At 28.8% G+C, this 16,125-nt stretch overlaps 2 protein-coding genes across 3 annotated transcripts; both read left to right on the top strand.

The window, feature by feature from the left end:
- The first annotated feature begins 119 nt into the window (after window positions 1-119).
- Window positions 120-7,784, top strand: Als2 (Amyotrophic lateral sclerosis 2). Of its 2 annotated transcripts, none has more exons than XM_072887902.1 (15): window positions 120-135; window positions 474-918; window positions 1,099-2,418; window positions 2,498-3,064; window positions 3,285-3,654; window positions 3,770-3,971; window positions 4,073-4,253; window positions 4,400-4,566; window positions 4,689-4,798; window positions 4,896-5,107; window positions 5,259-5,816; window positions 5,901-6,080; window positions 6,249-6,417; window positions 6,501-6,683; window positions 6,751-7,784. In XM_072887902.1, the coding sequence occupies exons 2-15, from the start codon at window positions 578-580 to the stop codon at window positions 6,796-6,798; spliced, it is 4,608 nt and encodes a 1,535-aa protein (XP_072744003.1). In that variant the 5' UTR covers window positions 120-135; window positions 474-577; the 3' UTR covers window positions 6,799-7,784. The 2 variants fall into 2 exon arrangements, with proteins under 2 accessions (XP_072744003.1, XP_072744002.1); XM_072887901.1 differs by lacking the exon at window positions 120-135 and adding an exon at window positions 146-371.
- A 2,054-nt stretch (window positions 7,785-9,838) lies between these two features.
- On the top strand, window positions 9,839-12,102 carry Holn1 (CD2 antigen cytoplasmic tail-binding protein 2 homolog holn1). Its single transcript, XM_072887903.1, has 7 exons — window positions 9,839-10,248; window positions 10,382-10,561; window positions 10,689-10,852; window positions 11,093-11,279; window positions 11,353-11,537; window positions 11,604-11,715; window positions 11,839-12,102. Exons 2-7 carry the CDS (start codon window positions 10,426-10,428, stop codon window positions 12,072-12,074), a joined length of 1,020 nt encoding a protein of 339 aa, XP_072744004.1. The 5' UTR covers window positions 9,839-10,248; window positions 10,382-10,425; the 3' UTR covers window positions 12,075-12,102.
- The last annotated feature ends 4,023 nt before the right edge of the window (window positions 12,103-16,125 follow it).

Raw genomic sequence — 16,125 nt, 5'->3', positions numbered from 1 at the left:
ACTTGTACGTTTGTACATTTTCTTGCAGTTACATAGAAAAGATACAAATGTAAAGATCTGCCAATACGACTATTTCATTGGCTGAATAAAATCTTATGTAAGAACATACACTACTGCCTTAAAAAAAAAGTGCAAGTAAAAAGTTAATTTTTTATTATTATTTACATATTGTATTATCATCTGTGATATCTTATAAATCAATTTTAATAGAACAGAAATCAAGATATGTACATATACATAATTCTGCATGAAAATTTCAATAGTTCCTTCGATTGGTTCCTCCCATCTGTAATCTGTACTATTATATACATATCTCCGACAAAAGCCTATACCTATCAGCTGATATCTGTCACTACTTGTGCTCGCCGGATGTTAGTTACAATAAAAAAATTATCCGTTTAATCATGTCGTACGTGTGTAAATTTTCTGCGGTACGTTTACAAAAGTGTTTAACCGAGAAAACGTTATTGCAGATAATATGACAAACAAATCAACGTACGGCTAGATCAAAGTTTACAAAAGGATCTTTGTAGGTTATGCAAATCTCTTTATTTGTCAAGCCTCGTAGTACAGCAAAATGGATAAACATATGTATCTATGGAGAGGAGCTGACAAATTGTCCTTCACATTCGGTGACAAGCCGAATGGCGTTATTTGCAAACTGGTTACCATTAAAGATCACATTTTTGTAGCGACCACGACCAATAATCTGTATCATGGGGAAGTGTCATTCCCAGAGAACACTTTCCCCATGCTCATCTTCAAGAGGGCTCAGTTCGATGTCATAGACGTAGCATCGAATTCTGAGCACCTGTTCATCGTAAATACTAAGGGACATGTTTTGAAAGTAAATCCTCAGGACATGAGTGTTGTAGATCTAATAATTCTTAAGGAGGAAGTCAAATATTGTAGCCATGGGTATGTACATAAAAGCATGTGTTTTATAATTAAAATTGAATAACCAAGTAGTGAATAAGTCTCTCTCCCTTAATTTTTATTTCTCTATTCCATTTAATTTTCTTTTATATGTTATAAAAATTGTTGTTAAAATTAAAATACCTGGTAGAATAGTTGATTATTAAATTTCTATGTTTATAGATATAAAGAAGAAAATGAAGTAGTAAAGGTCAAATCTATAGCGGTTAGCGACCATGCAACATTGTTTGTTACCGAAAACGGACAGCTATGGGCTAGTGGTAATCAATCACAAATAGATATAAATAGTATAGAACCAAAGAAAGTTAGATTTTTTGAAGGAAGGACAGTGTCTGAGGTTGCTTGTGGCTCCAATTTTAATGTAGTTACTGTGAGAAAAACCACTAAACCTATGAAAGATGATACAGACAGTGAAAATGAGTTGGAGGAAGAAGTCTTTATTAATTCTTGTCCGCAATGTCTTAATAATGTTATGTTAAGCCCTGGTAGTGTAACGTCGTCAGATACATGTCTCACTGGTCTTCATGCGCAGCAATTTAGCGAGGATCGTTCTACAAATTCCATCAGCGCTTTGTCCACTGCCAGTAAAGAACACATTTCTCTGCCAGAAATGGACAAAAAAGAACTCTCTGGTATTGTTGAAAATGGCGGAGACTGTCCGAATAATTTAACAGATTCCGAGAAAGATGAGAAAAGAAACGTTATATTTATAAATACAGAGACTGCTCGACAATTTCTAACCAGGCAATTATCTTGGGTTTCATCCTATGGTAGTGCCAAGGAAGATATACCTCTGGAAAATGTTGATCGTTCAACAAGATTGCTAAAACAGAATGTATCAAACATGGCGAACTTAGTATATGAAGGAGTTAAAAATGTGGGTGGAAAAGTTGTAACTTTATCTAGACATATGAGTGGTAGTTCCGATATTAATGAAGGTAAGGCTGATAGCAATGAAAACCTGGAAGAACAAGGAGATACCTATGCAAAACCTACTGCGAGTAGTCTGGCGTTAAGCTTACGTTGCGAAGAATTTCCTTGGTCATCGAGTACGGGTTCCTCCGAGCATGAATTGTCCCAACAAGGCTTAAATGAAAGAATTAATACATTATCTCGCACCGGCAGCAATATATTGGCGACAGAACTCTGGACATGGGGCGATGTACAATATGGACAATTAGGAACGGGAGATATTATTAAACGACCAAGGCCTGTGCTGGTAGCAAAGCTTAACCATACTGGTATCAGAAAAATATCATGCGGTACCTTCCATGTGCTTGCTCTAACACTGGACGGTAGAGTATTCGCGTGGGGTCGTAACAACTTTAAACAGGTCACTTTGCAAACTACGGTAGATCAAAGCGCTCCTCAATTATTTACAACAAAATTATCTTCCAACGAAAGAGCTATTGATATGGCAGCTGGTGATTTCCATAGTTTAATAATGATGCATCATGGTTTATATTTTATGGGGAAATCGAGGTAAATAGTTAAAGTAAAAATCTTATCGATTAGTGATTTTATATTTCCGTTTATATATATAAATAGATTATGATTTCAGTAAAGTTGGAGATATGTTTCAATTTGACATACAGAATAAAGATGAAACAAATAGTCCAAGAGAAATTTTCAGTTCTGGACAATACAGTTGCTGTTCTGTGATAAACGAGCCGGCGATAAATATGTCAGAAGATTTAATAAACGATCAGATCTTTCTAGAACAGACGTTGACTGTCTATCAAAATCTTATCAAGCCGCTTCAAAAGAAAAGTGGTGCAATTCAAGAGGCCAATGTATATGAAACACTCTGTCGTTGTTATGCAGAGCTGATGCACTTTAGTGTTTTAAATGTCATAAGTTTGTGGGATTATTTCAATCATATTGGAGAAGCATATGAAGTTGCAATTGTTGCCAATATAGAGGAATTTACTACAGTATATAAATATTATTTGAATGCTATTTGCGATGTTATATCTCTTAGTGGTTTTATGCACATTGCAAAACTCATTGAAGTGCCACAAATAGTATCAAATTTATTTATAAACAATTTAAAAACTAGTGATATAAAAAGAAATAATGAAATCATTATAACAATGGCATTGCAGCATCCTTTATGTAAATTAAACAGGTGAATACACACACACACACACATACACATACTTATATATACATACATATATGTATGATGCATATATAATTCTGTTACAACAAATTTAATATATCTAAAAAAAATGCTCTTGTACTGATTATTTTAAATAATATATATTAAATATAAAAGTATACTTATTTAAATTTCTATAATCTTTAATAATTCACATAATTAATGTTATTTAATGGATTTATTATAGATACAAAAATATGATTCATAGTTTAATAAAATGCAATGGTACAAAAATGGGTGTTGAACGATTACAAGAGGCTCTTATAAAATGGGAGCAAGTGCATGATGAGCAAGAGAAACGTCAAAAAGAGGCAGATGCTACAAAACTATTTTGGGAAAGTTCTGGAAAGCTGGGAGAATCGTTGAGATCTCCTAATAGAAGGCTTATTAGAGAATCAAAAACGTATCCACTGTCGATACTTAATTCTGGTAGATTTTCATCTCATTGGTTTATTTTATTGACAGATATTTTCATACATGTTACTGGCACTACACACACAATTCATCCACTTCGAACTTTATGGGTAGAACTGTTACCAGACTCTGAAAATATACAGGTATAAATTTATATTTGTAATTTATATTTTTATTTATTACATCATATCTCTATAATGAGAAAAAATTTATATCATGATAAATATAATATTAAGAATAGATTCGTTTATTTTTTAGAACGCTATATCGATTGTGACACCAGAAGATAATTTCGTATTATATACTCCTACTCCTTCCGAACGTAACGAGTGGTTACATGCTCTACAAAATACTATAAAATGTAGTTTGCAAAGAGTGATTGGAAATGTACCTCCGCTAGCGCGCTCAAGTTCGTTCTCGTTCACAAAACATAATGTTTTTAAAGATGCAACATATACGGGTATGTAAAACGAAATATTAAGATATGTTATTAAATATTATTAAACTGAAGAAGAAACGTATTATAAAGTATTTGTAATGAATTATATCATAATTTAATAGGACGATGGCTAAATGGTAAGCCACATGGTTCTGGAAAATTGGAATGGTCCGATGGTCGTACTTATGTAGGACAATTCCATAAGGGTGTTCTGCATGGTACTGGAAAAATGGAAATTCCAATGCAAGGTGTATATGAAGGCCAGTGGAAGGATGGTCAGCAAAATGGATATGGAACAATGAAGTAAATTTATATTTTATTTAAATTTATATAATATTTATATTAAAGTTTATTTTTTATAAAGCAACAAATGTGAATTTTTTTCTTATGAATATTTTTGATTCTGTAAATTGTATTCTTGTAGAACTATTAATTATGGAATATTTTAGATACATCAATGGGGATTTTTATGAAGGATACTTTAAAGATGGATTACCTCATGGCCATGGTGTAAAAAAAGAAGGTCACTTTATGGCATCAGTCGCATCTGTTTATATTGGAGAATGGGCTGCTGGTGTTAAACAAGGCTATGGAATAATGGATGATATTATGACAGGTACAAAAACAAAATAAAATATAACATTTTCTTGGAAATAAAGTATAATAAATTATAATAATATAATTTTCTGGATTAATTACAATATGTCGAAATTATGCTCTTATTATTCAATATTACAGGTGAGAAATATCTTGGATCATGGAATAATGGTCTAAAACATGGCAATGGTTTAATTGTGACGCTCGATGGCATTTATTACGAAGGAGCTTTTACGCAAGATGTCCTAACGGTAACTATACATGCGCGAATACTTTCTTAATATAAGAAACATTGAAGAAATATAAATTTAATATTGATATAATTGATATTGACATTAACTGTTGAAGGGTCATGGAGTAATGGTATTTGAAGATGGCACCCATTACGAAGGCGAGTTCAAGTCTGCAGGAATATTTTGTGGAAAAGGCACTTTAACATTCCGAAGTGGTGACAAACTAGAAGGTAATATGAATGGCGCGTGGAATGAGGGTGTCAAAGTTATCGCCACGTTGCACATGAATAAAGCTAGTGGTACTGCACAAACGAATTCGAAACCAGCGTAAGTGTTCTTCTATATCGTTACAATATTACTCTTTTTTTCTAGTATTTCAAATAATATATTGGAATATAATAAATTATTAAATGTTGTTAATTACATATTATATTAATATATTAATTTTTTATATTATTTGTGCACTTATTTATATTAGATCTTTTGGTAAGCTATGTGTATCTGCTGATCAAAAATGGAAAGCCATATTTAAACAATGTTATCAACAACTTGGCATATCCGAATCTGTTACCAAAAATTCCAATTACAATGAAAAATCTGTAGAAACGCAAAGAGTATGGCAGAATGTTGCTAGTATAATAACAAAGTCTCATCAAAAGACATTACAACGAAAAAAATTCTCTGCTAATACTGCCTCAAATATAAAGGAGAGAAATAGCGAAACAATTGATCAGTTGGATAAGATACCGTGTTTCGGACGAGACAAACTCACGAGTCAGACTTACAACGAAGTTCACAAGTATTTAGTGAAAGCTTTCGAAAGTCCGCATCATCCATTGGGCGCCCTTTTGACAGAAGTAGCTGCGGTATATACAGCCACTTATGGCGGAGTGAGAGTACATCCATTATTACTTAGCCATGCAGTATCGGAACTGCACAGTATTACAACAAGGATATACGAGATTGTGCTTCTTTTATTTCCGGCTTTACCGCGTTGTGGCAAAGAGTGCGTTCTTGAAACCGATGATGAAGAAGAGTATGTATTTTAAAATTTACAAAGATTATATTTGAGGTTTTTGGAAAAGTCATATCGATGCGATTTAAAGATGTTTATTTTTAGGCAAGTTATAATAAGCGCTGCTGCGATACTTCATCCGATATTACTGCCACGTGTACATTCAGCACTTTTTGTACTATACGCCTTACATAATAAAAAAGAGGATGACGCATATTGGGAAAGATTAATGAAGTGGAATAAGCAACCTGATATAACTCTCATGGCCTTCCTTGAAATTGACCAGTAAGTGTACTAGATTTATAACTGAAAAAGGTATAAATAAAAAAGTAAATTATCGTCTATAGAGAGATATGATTTTATTATGATATATTATTATATATTGAATATTGCATAATAATTTTATTTGTATTTAACACATTTCTAATTATTTGTACTCTTACAAAATTTTAGGAAATTCTGGAAGACTACAAATGTAATAAACATTACAGACAATTCATTACCGTATCAACATGAACCTTACTTCAGTGATGCAATAGAAACTTTACAGCAACTCAAAACAACTTTTTCGCCTTTAGAAAAGCTGTTAGTGGTCAGAAATACATTTGAACAAATGACACAAGTAAAGATATAAGCTATATATTGCTATTTATAATAAATATGTCTATAATTAAATTATTTATACCGACTCGTATTTATAAATAGGCAGTACAAAAACAACTAGGGTCTACATATTTATGGACAATGGATGAACTATTTCCAGTGTTTAGTTTTGTTGTGGTACGCGCTAGTGTATTGCAATTAGGAAGTGAAATACATTTTATCGAAGATTTCATGGAACCACATTTGCAAAATGGAGAGCTTGGTATCATGTTTACCACTCTTAAGGTAAGATATAAAGGATAAAATAGAAAAAAACTGAGACTTAAAAAGTAAAATTAATTTCATTACATAGGCATGCTACTACCAGATATTGCAAGAAAAAACAAACATGGGCGATTAAAAGCAGGGATTGAGATCGACACATGGTTCAATAAGATGGTAAATATGTATAGATACAAGATATTTATCCATGAAAATAATATTACATTTCTTTAAAAGACATAGCAGGATAAAGACAATTTTGCATGACAAAAAAGGTATTATGTATTATAATGAACTCAAGTGATAAATTGCATTTATGATACATAATGTAGCCCTTAGCATCTTGATTCCATTAAAGCGCTGAAATCTGAGATGAAATAAAAAACGACGTGACATATCATTTCGTTAGAAAAGGTTTGTCAATGTAAAATGTATATAAGTTTACTATTAAAAAATATTTGTCGTTAGCTAACTGAATGTTCTGCAATTAAGAAATGTTTGCATATGAGTTGCATATTAAAAGGTTAAAGTTTGGTACTTCCAATTATCTGTTGTCAAAGGATATTGTGCATTTTGCAAACAGCCGTATGAAGTACATAGCTCAATATTGTGATAAAAAAAAAGAAAAGTTACCTTTTCTCTTCCACATACCTGAATTAGAGATTAGCCGTATAAAAGCGATTATTATTCACACATATCTTGTACATTTTATTTATTCTTGCAATACTAAATCACAAAAATATTTGCAAATCTTTTTACATACACTGTTGCCTTCCACATATAATTTATTCTTAAAATGTAAATATGTCACTTTTTATGCAGTTTCTGTTTTGTTATAATCTACACAGCCATGTGCAAATCAATTTCTTCAGAATTTATTTATTAATCATGATTTAAAGATGAATTATATATCCTTAATATATATATCTATTGCAACACAAATAAAGAAAGAGAAAATTGCTATTTATTAAATAATAATAATTTTTTTTATAATAATTTATATAAATAGTATTTCTTAATTATAATTTGCAGAAATGTATATTAGATATATGTTCATTAACAGATATATATACGTGTAGTCCATTGATATATGTATGTATAATATAAGAATTGTAAAAGATAAGATAGAATATATGAATATCAATTGATATTAAAATTTAAGTTGTACAAGTTATAGTAAGAAAATTTATAATATTAATTTGTTTCTGTTATTTTAAACTGTTTTAAAATAAGAATATGTTGCATAATTGCAAACAAGTTCAGAAAAAATACTTTATACTTTATTATTATTTCATTGTGCGCTGTTATATACATATATATGTATGTTTTCCGAATATATGTTTTTTACTTTATTTTTATTTCATTTATATGTATGTGATATTAGTTAAACAATGTTCACTACTAATAACTATAGCATGTACCTGAAACATATTCTTTATATTAATCCGAAAGAGCTTGTTGCATTTATAACTAAATTTATCTCTCTTAGATTTTTATGTATTTTTATCTATGCTTACATAAAAAAAAATATCAAAAAATAATGATTCAATCATTTACTTATATTTATATTATCTTATCAATTATAAAAAATATAGAAAATAACTATGAAATGTTTTATAATCAAGGATTCATTAACATAAAAATGCTATATATTTATCTTTACAAGATTGTGGACTCTATCGGATTAATATAGTAAATATATATAAAAGTACAATAATTGTTTACAATATGCTATACATTTTTTATGGTATGTTCATGACAACCAAAATTAAGAAATCAAATTGTTAATATCAAATGATGATATAAAACATTATCAGTAAATATTGTAATTTATATCTTTGGAAATATTGTATCTAATTAACCTTGAGATTAGAATTTATTATATTAATTCGTTTTCACGAAAAATTTGTTTAATATGGCAGAAATTCTAAATTCATTTTTGAAAATTGTATCTAAAATAGTTATTTATTTGCTAAAATAGTTATTTAATAAAATACTTGAAAAAAATATATAACAAAATATATTAATATTATATATTTAATATTATATACAAAAAATAAAATTATTGATCCAATAATATATTACTGATATATATATATATATTTTTTTTTTGTTGTAAATTACAAAAAAAGTAAAGTGATTAGTTTCACTTTCATTGTAGAGTTTGCAATGTATTAGATACAATAACATTGAAAGCTTATTAAAAGGAAGAAGTTTGTAACAGCATAATATGTTTTTTCAAATAATGTAATTTGTATGGATCTGAATCTACTTGTGAGAGTTCTCCATGAGAATTATAACTATTTACATAGAAAAAAATAAGAGATTACACAGATAAAAAATAATGATAAAGCTATGCAATATGTTAATGTGCGTGCATAGATCTATGTAGTTGTATAAGTTAAAATCTGATTTATATATACTTTTTAATGCCTTTTTTTAACATGATATTCTTCAAATATATATATATATATATATATATATATATATATATATATATACGCACATACACACACAGCATGAAACTAACTCTCTACATCTATTTCAAATTAAAAAAAAAAAAACAATTATTAAACATTATTAGCAAATTAATCTTATTTTACAAAAGATGTTAAAAGTGACTTCCACAAGCATGCAAACAAATTTTAACTCATCTAATCTTGTTATCGAAAACCTTCAACTCTCCAGATGAAATGCCTCTGATGAAGAAAGATTAATTTGCTAATAATTTTTTATAAATGTTTTTTTTTTAAATTTTAAAATAGATATATATAGTTAGTTTTGACTACCTATATATATATATATATATATATATATATTACATACTTTTAAATAATTCAGACAATATTTTATTATTTGTAATGAAATAATAAAAATATATGTTACACAACAATTAATAATATATAATTAACAGATTACATTAATGTTAACAATTGTTTATCCAGAGATATTGTAAAAACATGAAAAATTCAAAAGTAAATATATATAGAAGCAGTACAATATAAAAATAATTTATAAAAATTAATTGTGAAAAATAATGTCATGAAAATACATATATTCTTCTGCTATCACTAAACATCTGTATCTTTAATCCTAATCATGATATTCCAGATTACATATATAATTCTCATACATAAATTTAAAAAAAAATATATACACTGCTGTCACGTGCACAGTAATGTTTTCATTTTACGCATGCTGATGTATGACGTGGGAAATGTTAACTGTGAACTTGTAAATGGTAAATGTGCGAAACAGTGTATGTGTAGTAGTATTGGTGGTGGCGACGTAAAAAGAGAAGTGAATGGCAAGTGATAGGTTTGATTCTGCACAAAAAGTGTACCGAAAATTTTATTCGCGATATAAATCATACGGATATATTTTAGTTGTAAACAAGAAACATTTGTGAATTCAATTAGCTTTTTAAACAACGTTCCTTCGAATTATGCTCGGAAATGCAACATATAACCTAAACTCGAACGCAAACTAACCTTACATCTACATTTAAAATACAGAAATAATTTTTTCCAAGATAAGAAATCTGGCAATATCATTGCATTTGACTACAAGAAGATAATATTCCAATATTGTGAGTATTTTAATTAGCAAAAAAAAATGTAGTGATTATTTAATTATTTAATTAACATATAATACAATATTTATTTTATAAATAAAACTTCTGATAATAATAATAATAATATAATTAAATTTTATTAATCCAGAATCTTTCTTCTTGAGGAAAAAGTCTATTAAATATACAGAAACCATGTCAAAACGAAAGTTTGATGAGATTGAAGATACACCTGACAAGCAGCCACTTAAAAATTCGCTGGATTCCGATGAAGATGATGATGAAATAAATGAAGATGCCTATAATATTATGAACGAGGATGAATTTGAAGGTACTTGGACATATAATATTATCTAGATTAATATTATATTTATTATTTTCTTATCTTTGTCATTATAATTCTTATTTTGTCTAATGTATATACTGTGAATAGTTTATTTATATTATATGTCATCTAGGCACAGAAGATGGACCTTCAGCACCAGAAACAAATGTAGGATTTACAGCGTTTAATATGAAAGAGGAATTGGAAGAAGGTCACTTTGATAAAGATGGTCATTATCTTTGGAACAAAGAGAAGCAAATAAAAGACAACTGGTTGGATAATATCGATTGGGTCCAAGTTAGTATGATAGATAGATATGATATATAATGGTATATATAGATAAATATAATAGTCTATTTCCTACTTTAATATTAACTATTTTATTTACATAAAAGCATAATTTTCTTTTTTACTAAAAAAAATTGCATTATATTTTAATACACAGTTTTATTTTCCAATATATAATAATATAATAAAAATGAAACAATTTAAATTTTTTCTATCTTCATATAAAGTATTATTACATGCCTTTTAAAGGTTAAACCTGGTTCTACTACTAATATACAAAAGAGTACTAAATCAAACGAAAGCCATGGATTGGGAGATAGTGATAGCGATAGCGATGATGAAGGAGATATCGTATTTGATCCTATTCCACTATATAAACAGATTTTAGAATTTCTTAAACCTGGTGAAACAGTTTCTAAGACACTATGCAGGCTTGGTAAGTACAATTGCTAATATGGAATGTAACATATTCAAGTTGTTATAAGTAAATACAAATTGTCCCAATTCAGGCAAAGGCAAAAAGAAATTAACCACAGCTGAAAGATGGAAAAAGAAAAAGGAATGTAAAACACATGATGAAGAAGATCTAAATTCTATTAGCATAACCAAATTAACTGAACTAGCGAATGAATTATTAACACGCACTGGTAATATGGATATATATCAAGAAAGTTATGAAGAAATAAAAAAGAAGGTAACAAATTATATATATTTATATACATATAGTACATTTATGATAAAAAAATCACATGTTTTACAGATTGAACAGGCCAATAAACATGCATATCCTTCAAAACAAGAAGCAGAACTGGATATGTATGCTGATGATTTTGATGAAAAGGAAAAAGCAAAACTAGATGACACTAATAATGGTCTGTACTACAATATATCAACAAATATTTTCACATTGCTATTGTTATCTCTAATACATAGAAATGTTTTTATATAAATTTTTGTATACATATATATAATGTACATGTATATATGTACCATAGATGAGACAGCAGAAGCAACCAGTGCAAGAGAAAGTGCATCTTTAGAAGAAAATATAACATGGGACTTGAAATGGTCGCAAGATGAAGATGCAGAAATACATGGGCCTCATACTACTCAGCAAATGCATACATGGGCAAAAGAAGGATATTTCAAAAAGGGTGCATGGGTAAGAAGAACTGGACAGCAAAATCAGTTTTATAATGCTGGTAGAGTAGATTTTGAACTTTATCTGTGACAATTCTATATACATACAAAAATGTCAATAAATGTATAATTTGTCAAAATAAATATTTGACAAATCTTAAAATTTCATAAAAGTAGTATAATGTTGATATGTAAAGCATATATTATGTATTAATATGTAAAGTTTTCACACATGATAAAAATAATTGTTTATTCCACAAATACTTGTACAAATTTAAAAAAAGGAGATCACAATATAAGAATCTATTAGTAAGAAATGGCTCAAATTTTGTTTTTGTTTCGAAAAAGATCCCCACAATTAAAAAAAACACTTTTTATAAAACTGCAATATTTCTTTTTTTATTCTATTATAATATTATTTTAATATTTAGTCTATTATAATAAATTTTAATTTTGTAATTTTTATATTTGTTTAAAAGAAAATGTCTACTAAAAAGAACAGAAGCGTTCCAAGGAATTGACAATTTATAAAAAATTGTTTAAAATTACTTGTAATAAATTTATATAATTTAGATAAAAAATTAATATCTAGTCTTTATAATTTTTATCTTTTTCTTATTCATTAAGATAATTATAATATTAACTCAAAATGCGTGTAAATTAGAAAAAAATTTTTTAAATACTATAGAATGGGAATAATGATTACTTTGTAAAATTCAAAAAATTTAATTTTACAGTACATAATAATAATAATACTTAAATAATTTTCCTACAAATCATCTGAAATAATAAATTAATTCTAAAATCATTATTTTATATGTAAAAAACATGAAAGAGGCTTGTATTGCACGACGCATACTTTCCAGTTGGTTATTAAAAACCATCTGGCGTGAATCTTAAATCAAGAAAAAACTGAACTCATACTTTAAAGAGTTCTTGAATATGCCCATATAAAAGCGGAAACATTGAAATTTATGGCTCACGGAGAGCGTGGCATTTTTAAATAGAATTTTATCTCTAAAATAAATCTATTTGTACTATATGGTATGTAGCTATGCAGACTAAACTTTATCTAACAAAGTAAAACTTTTTGTTTTCTTTTGACATTCTTATATTTATTTTGTACATTTCGAAAATAGCAAATATTTTTTTTCAAGAAAATGTAGATTATCTTGCCAGAAATAAAAATTATAAGATAATTCTCTGAAAATATTTTTTTAATTTATTATAAAATAAACTTACCTATTTGTTCTCTCTCTCTCTCTCTCTCTCTCTCTCTCTCTCTCTCTCTCTCTCTCACACACACACGCGCGCAAGCACGTGCACGCGCGCACGCACGTGCACGCGCGCGCGCACACACACACATTATTTCTTATGCAATAATTGCTCAATTTTGTACTGTAGAGTAAACATGAAAGGAGGGAATACATATATATATTTTGGTTAACATAAACCACGAGGATTGTGCAAGAAAATTATAAAGACAGGAGTAATTTTGAAAGTATACATTTAAATAAAAGGCACACATCAGTGTAATAAATTGCAAATTTAAATATTTTGAATTTTTATATATATATATATATATATATATATGTGTGTGTGTGTGTGTGTGTGTGTGTGTGTGTGTGTGGGTGTGTGTGTGTGTATATTAATAGATAATTGGCACGTATTTTTTTACTGAATATAATTTTATTAAACGTCTTAAACATTTTTATTAGCAATGTATGAAATTTTTATGTATAATTACTTAAAATATTACTTCAAGTATTTTCTTCGCGTACACGCAAAAATTGTTCAGACATGAATATCTGAGAGTATACGTGTGCATGCATATTGTATATATTGATTTGTATATGTTGTATATACAAGGTATCTCTTCAACCTTTTTTTTTGCATTTATGCTCTGCTGCAAGATTCTTTGATTAATTTTGCGTCGATTTTCTCTTGATCGATACTATACGTATTATTAGACACTTCTCATCTATAATTTTTCCATGTTCAATATTAAATATCTTGGAGAATAACTTAGAGCTTAATTAAAGTTCTGTTTAAGTAAAGTCTACTTGGAATCTATTTAAAATTCAAGATTTTACCACATATTTAGCAAGTCTAAAAGTTTAGAGAATCTTTCAATTTTTAATCGTTCGTTAGAATAAAAAAACTGATAATACATATTGTATAAATTCCTCGATATCTTTTTAAGAAAATACCAATTTTAAACTATTCAAAGAATCATCTCAGTATTTTTTTTCTTTATGTGCAGCATAATCGCAGATTTTAGGACACCTAGTATATGCGCGTATATTTTCGCAAGTATAAATTCGTAGTTCATTTTGAAAAGTCGGAAAAATTTCTATAGCCGAGTGTTAAACGTATAGAAGACCAAAAAGTATCTATACTAGATTATAATGCGAACTATACGAATCGATCCCTTCGGTAGCTACACACGAGTCGATCATAATTGTGAAAGAGTCTAAATATAACTACGTTACTAAAAGTGCGGTGAAACACATGCAATGTACATCCGTTGCTTATCAAGCCCAACAAATTTCGTGCGTTTAATAAGTTCGTTAATAATCACATGCTTTTAATCAAGATTGCAAATTTACACGATGCTGAACAATGAACAAGAATTGTTCTTCAACAGCTTTTTCACTTAAAATAGATCTCGTATATCAGTAAATAATAAAATATTCAAACGTATAAACGAAGTAACATTGATGAAATAAAACATTTGTTATTCTAATTACAAGCCTCTCAGTCAGCAATTAATGTAATTTAATTTAAATTAAATTAAACTACATATAAATAAAAAATAAATTTATCATCATATAACCCCCCAGGTAGCAAGCACATGTCATTTTGACGTCGAAAACTGGTCATTTCTGGTTCAATGACATCACGTGACCAAATAATGTCTAATTTAAAACGTCTTTTTTTGTGACGTCTTAATAATGTTGTAAAAAAACGTTATAATATCTCGTGATTCTTCAGTCATTATTATAAATCGTCCAAGTATTACTATTTTTTTAACTAAAAACTCATTAAATTTTTTATAATATCTTAAATTATTAAAACAATTTTGTGTATAATTTTGATATTCACAATTCTCTATATCTCAGGGCCCTAACATGAATTTCCTCTATAACCTGGGAGTTGATCATGACAACTCGCGAAAAGTGAAAAGTTTCATTAACGAATTCAATATTTGTGAATGAATTTTTCACTTTTCACGAGTTTATGCTAGAGGCAAAGATTCATGATCAAATATGACATTAAAACGTCACTAATAATAAAGGTCTAAAATGGTCACGAAGTCACGTCTTTTTAACGTCTTGAAATGTCGTCATCGGTCTGTGACATTAATCCGTCATTACATCGCGTCATACTTGATTCGAACTGACCATATTTTGACGTCAAAACGTCGTGTGCTTGCTACCTGGGATGTTACAAGAAAAATATCTAGATTTTAAAATTTCTTCTTAGAAAATAAAAAAAAATAAACAAATGGAGAGTAACGTAGAAACGATAAGATAAAAACAGCTTTAACTTTTCCCTTATTTATTAAAATTGTAAATTTGTATTATACCGTATTTGTATTAGACATCGTATTGAATTACTTCTAGCTTTAACGTTTTAACCTTTAACATATTTTCGCAAGAAAAGTAATATTCGTAATCCTTTTTCCTTTCACCGATTAGTAGTAAGTTAATCAACATTTCGCAAACGCAACTGTTATCGTCCAAATTTGCTCAGGAAAATACACGAAGCAAGGTGGTGAAGGTACATTGCATTACATTCACGCGTGTCGACGAAACAAGTACTTTGGTCTTTTCCAAGCTGAAAGGACGCGCAACAGCCGGAGAGAATACAGGGGAGGGGTTCGGACGAGGGTGAAAATAGGGTAAGAACGACACATACGAGAACGAACAAATTACATGCCGGTTTCATACGCGCACGCAAAGGAAAAGGTAAGATCCCGTAAGAACTATTCCATCGGTCTTATCTTTATCGTAGCGAGCACGCTTTACGTGGTATTGCCTTATTCTAGTCTGGCGAATGACCCGTTCGATCGCATGCGAGTTTTCGAGCCGTCTAGCGAACATCTCGGGGAACAATCGTTATTGCCGTTATATTGTTAT

Source organism: Anoplolepis gracilipes, chromosome 3, assembly GCF_047496725.1.
Source record: "Anoplolepis gracilipes chromosome 3, ASM4749672v1, whole genome shotgun sequence".
In the NCBI taxonomy this organism is placed as follows: domain Eukaryota; kingdom Metazoa; phylum Arthropoda; class Insecta; order Hymenoptera; family Formicidae; genus Anoplolepis; species Anoplolepis gracilipes.
This window is presented reverse-complemented; position numbering and strand designations above follow the sequence as displayed.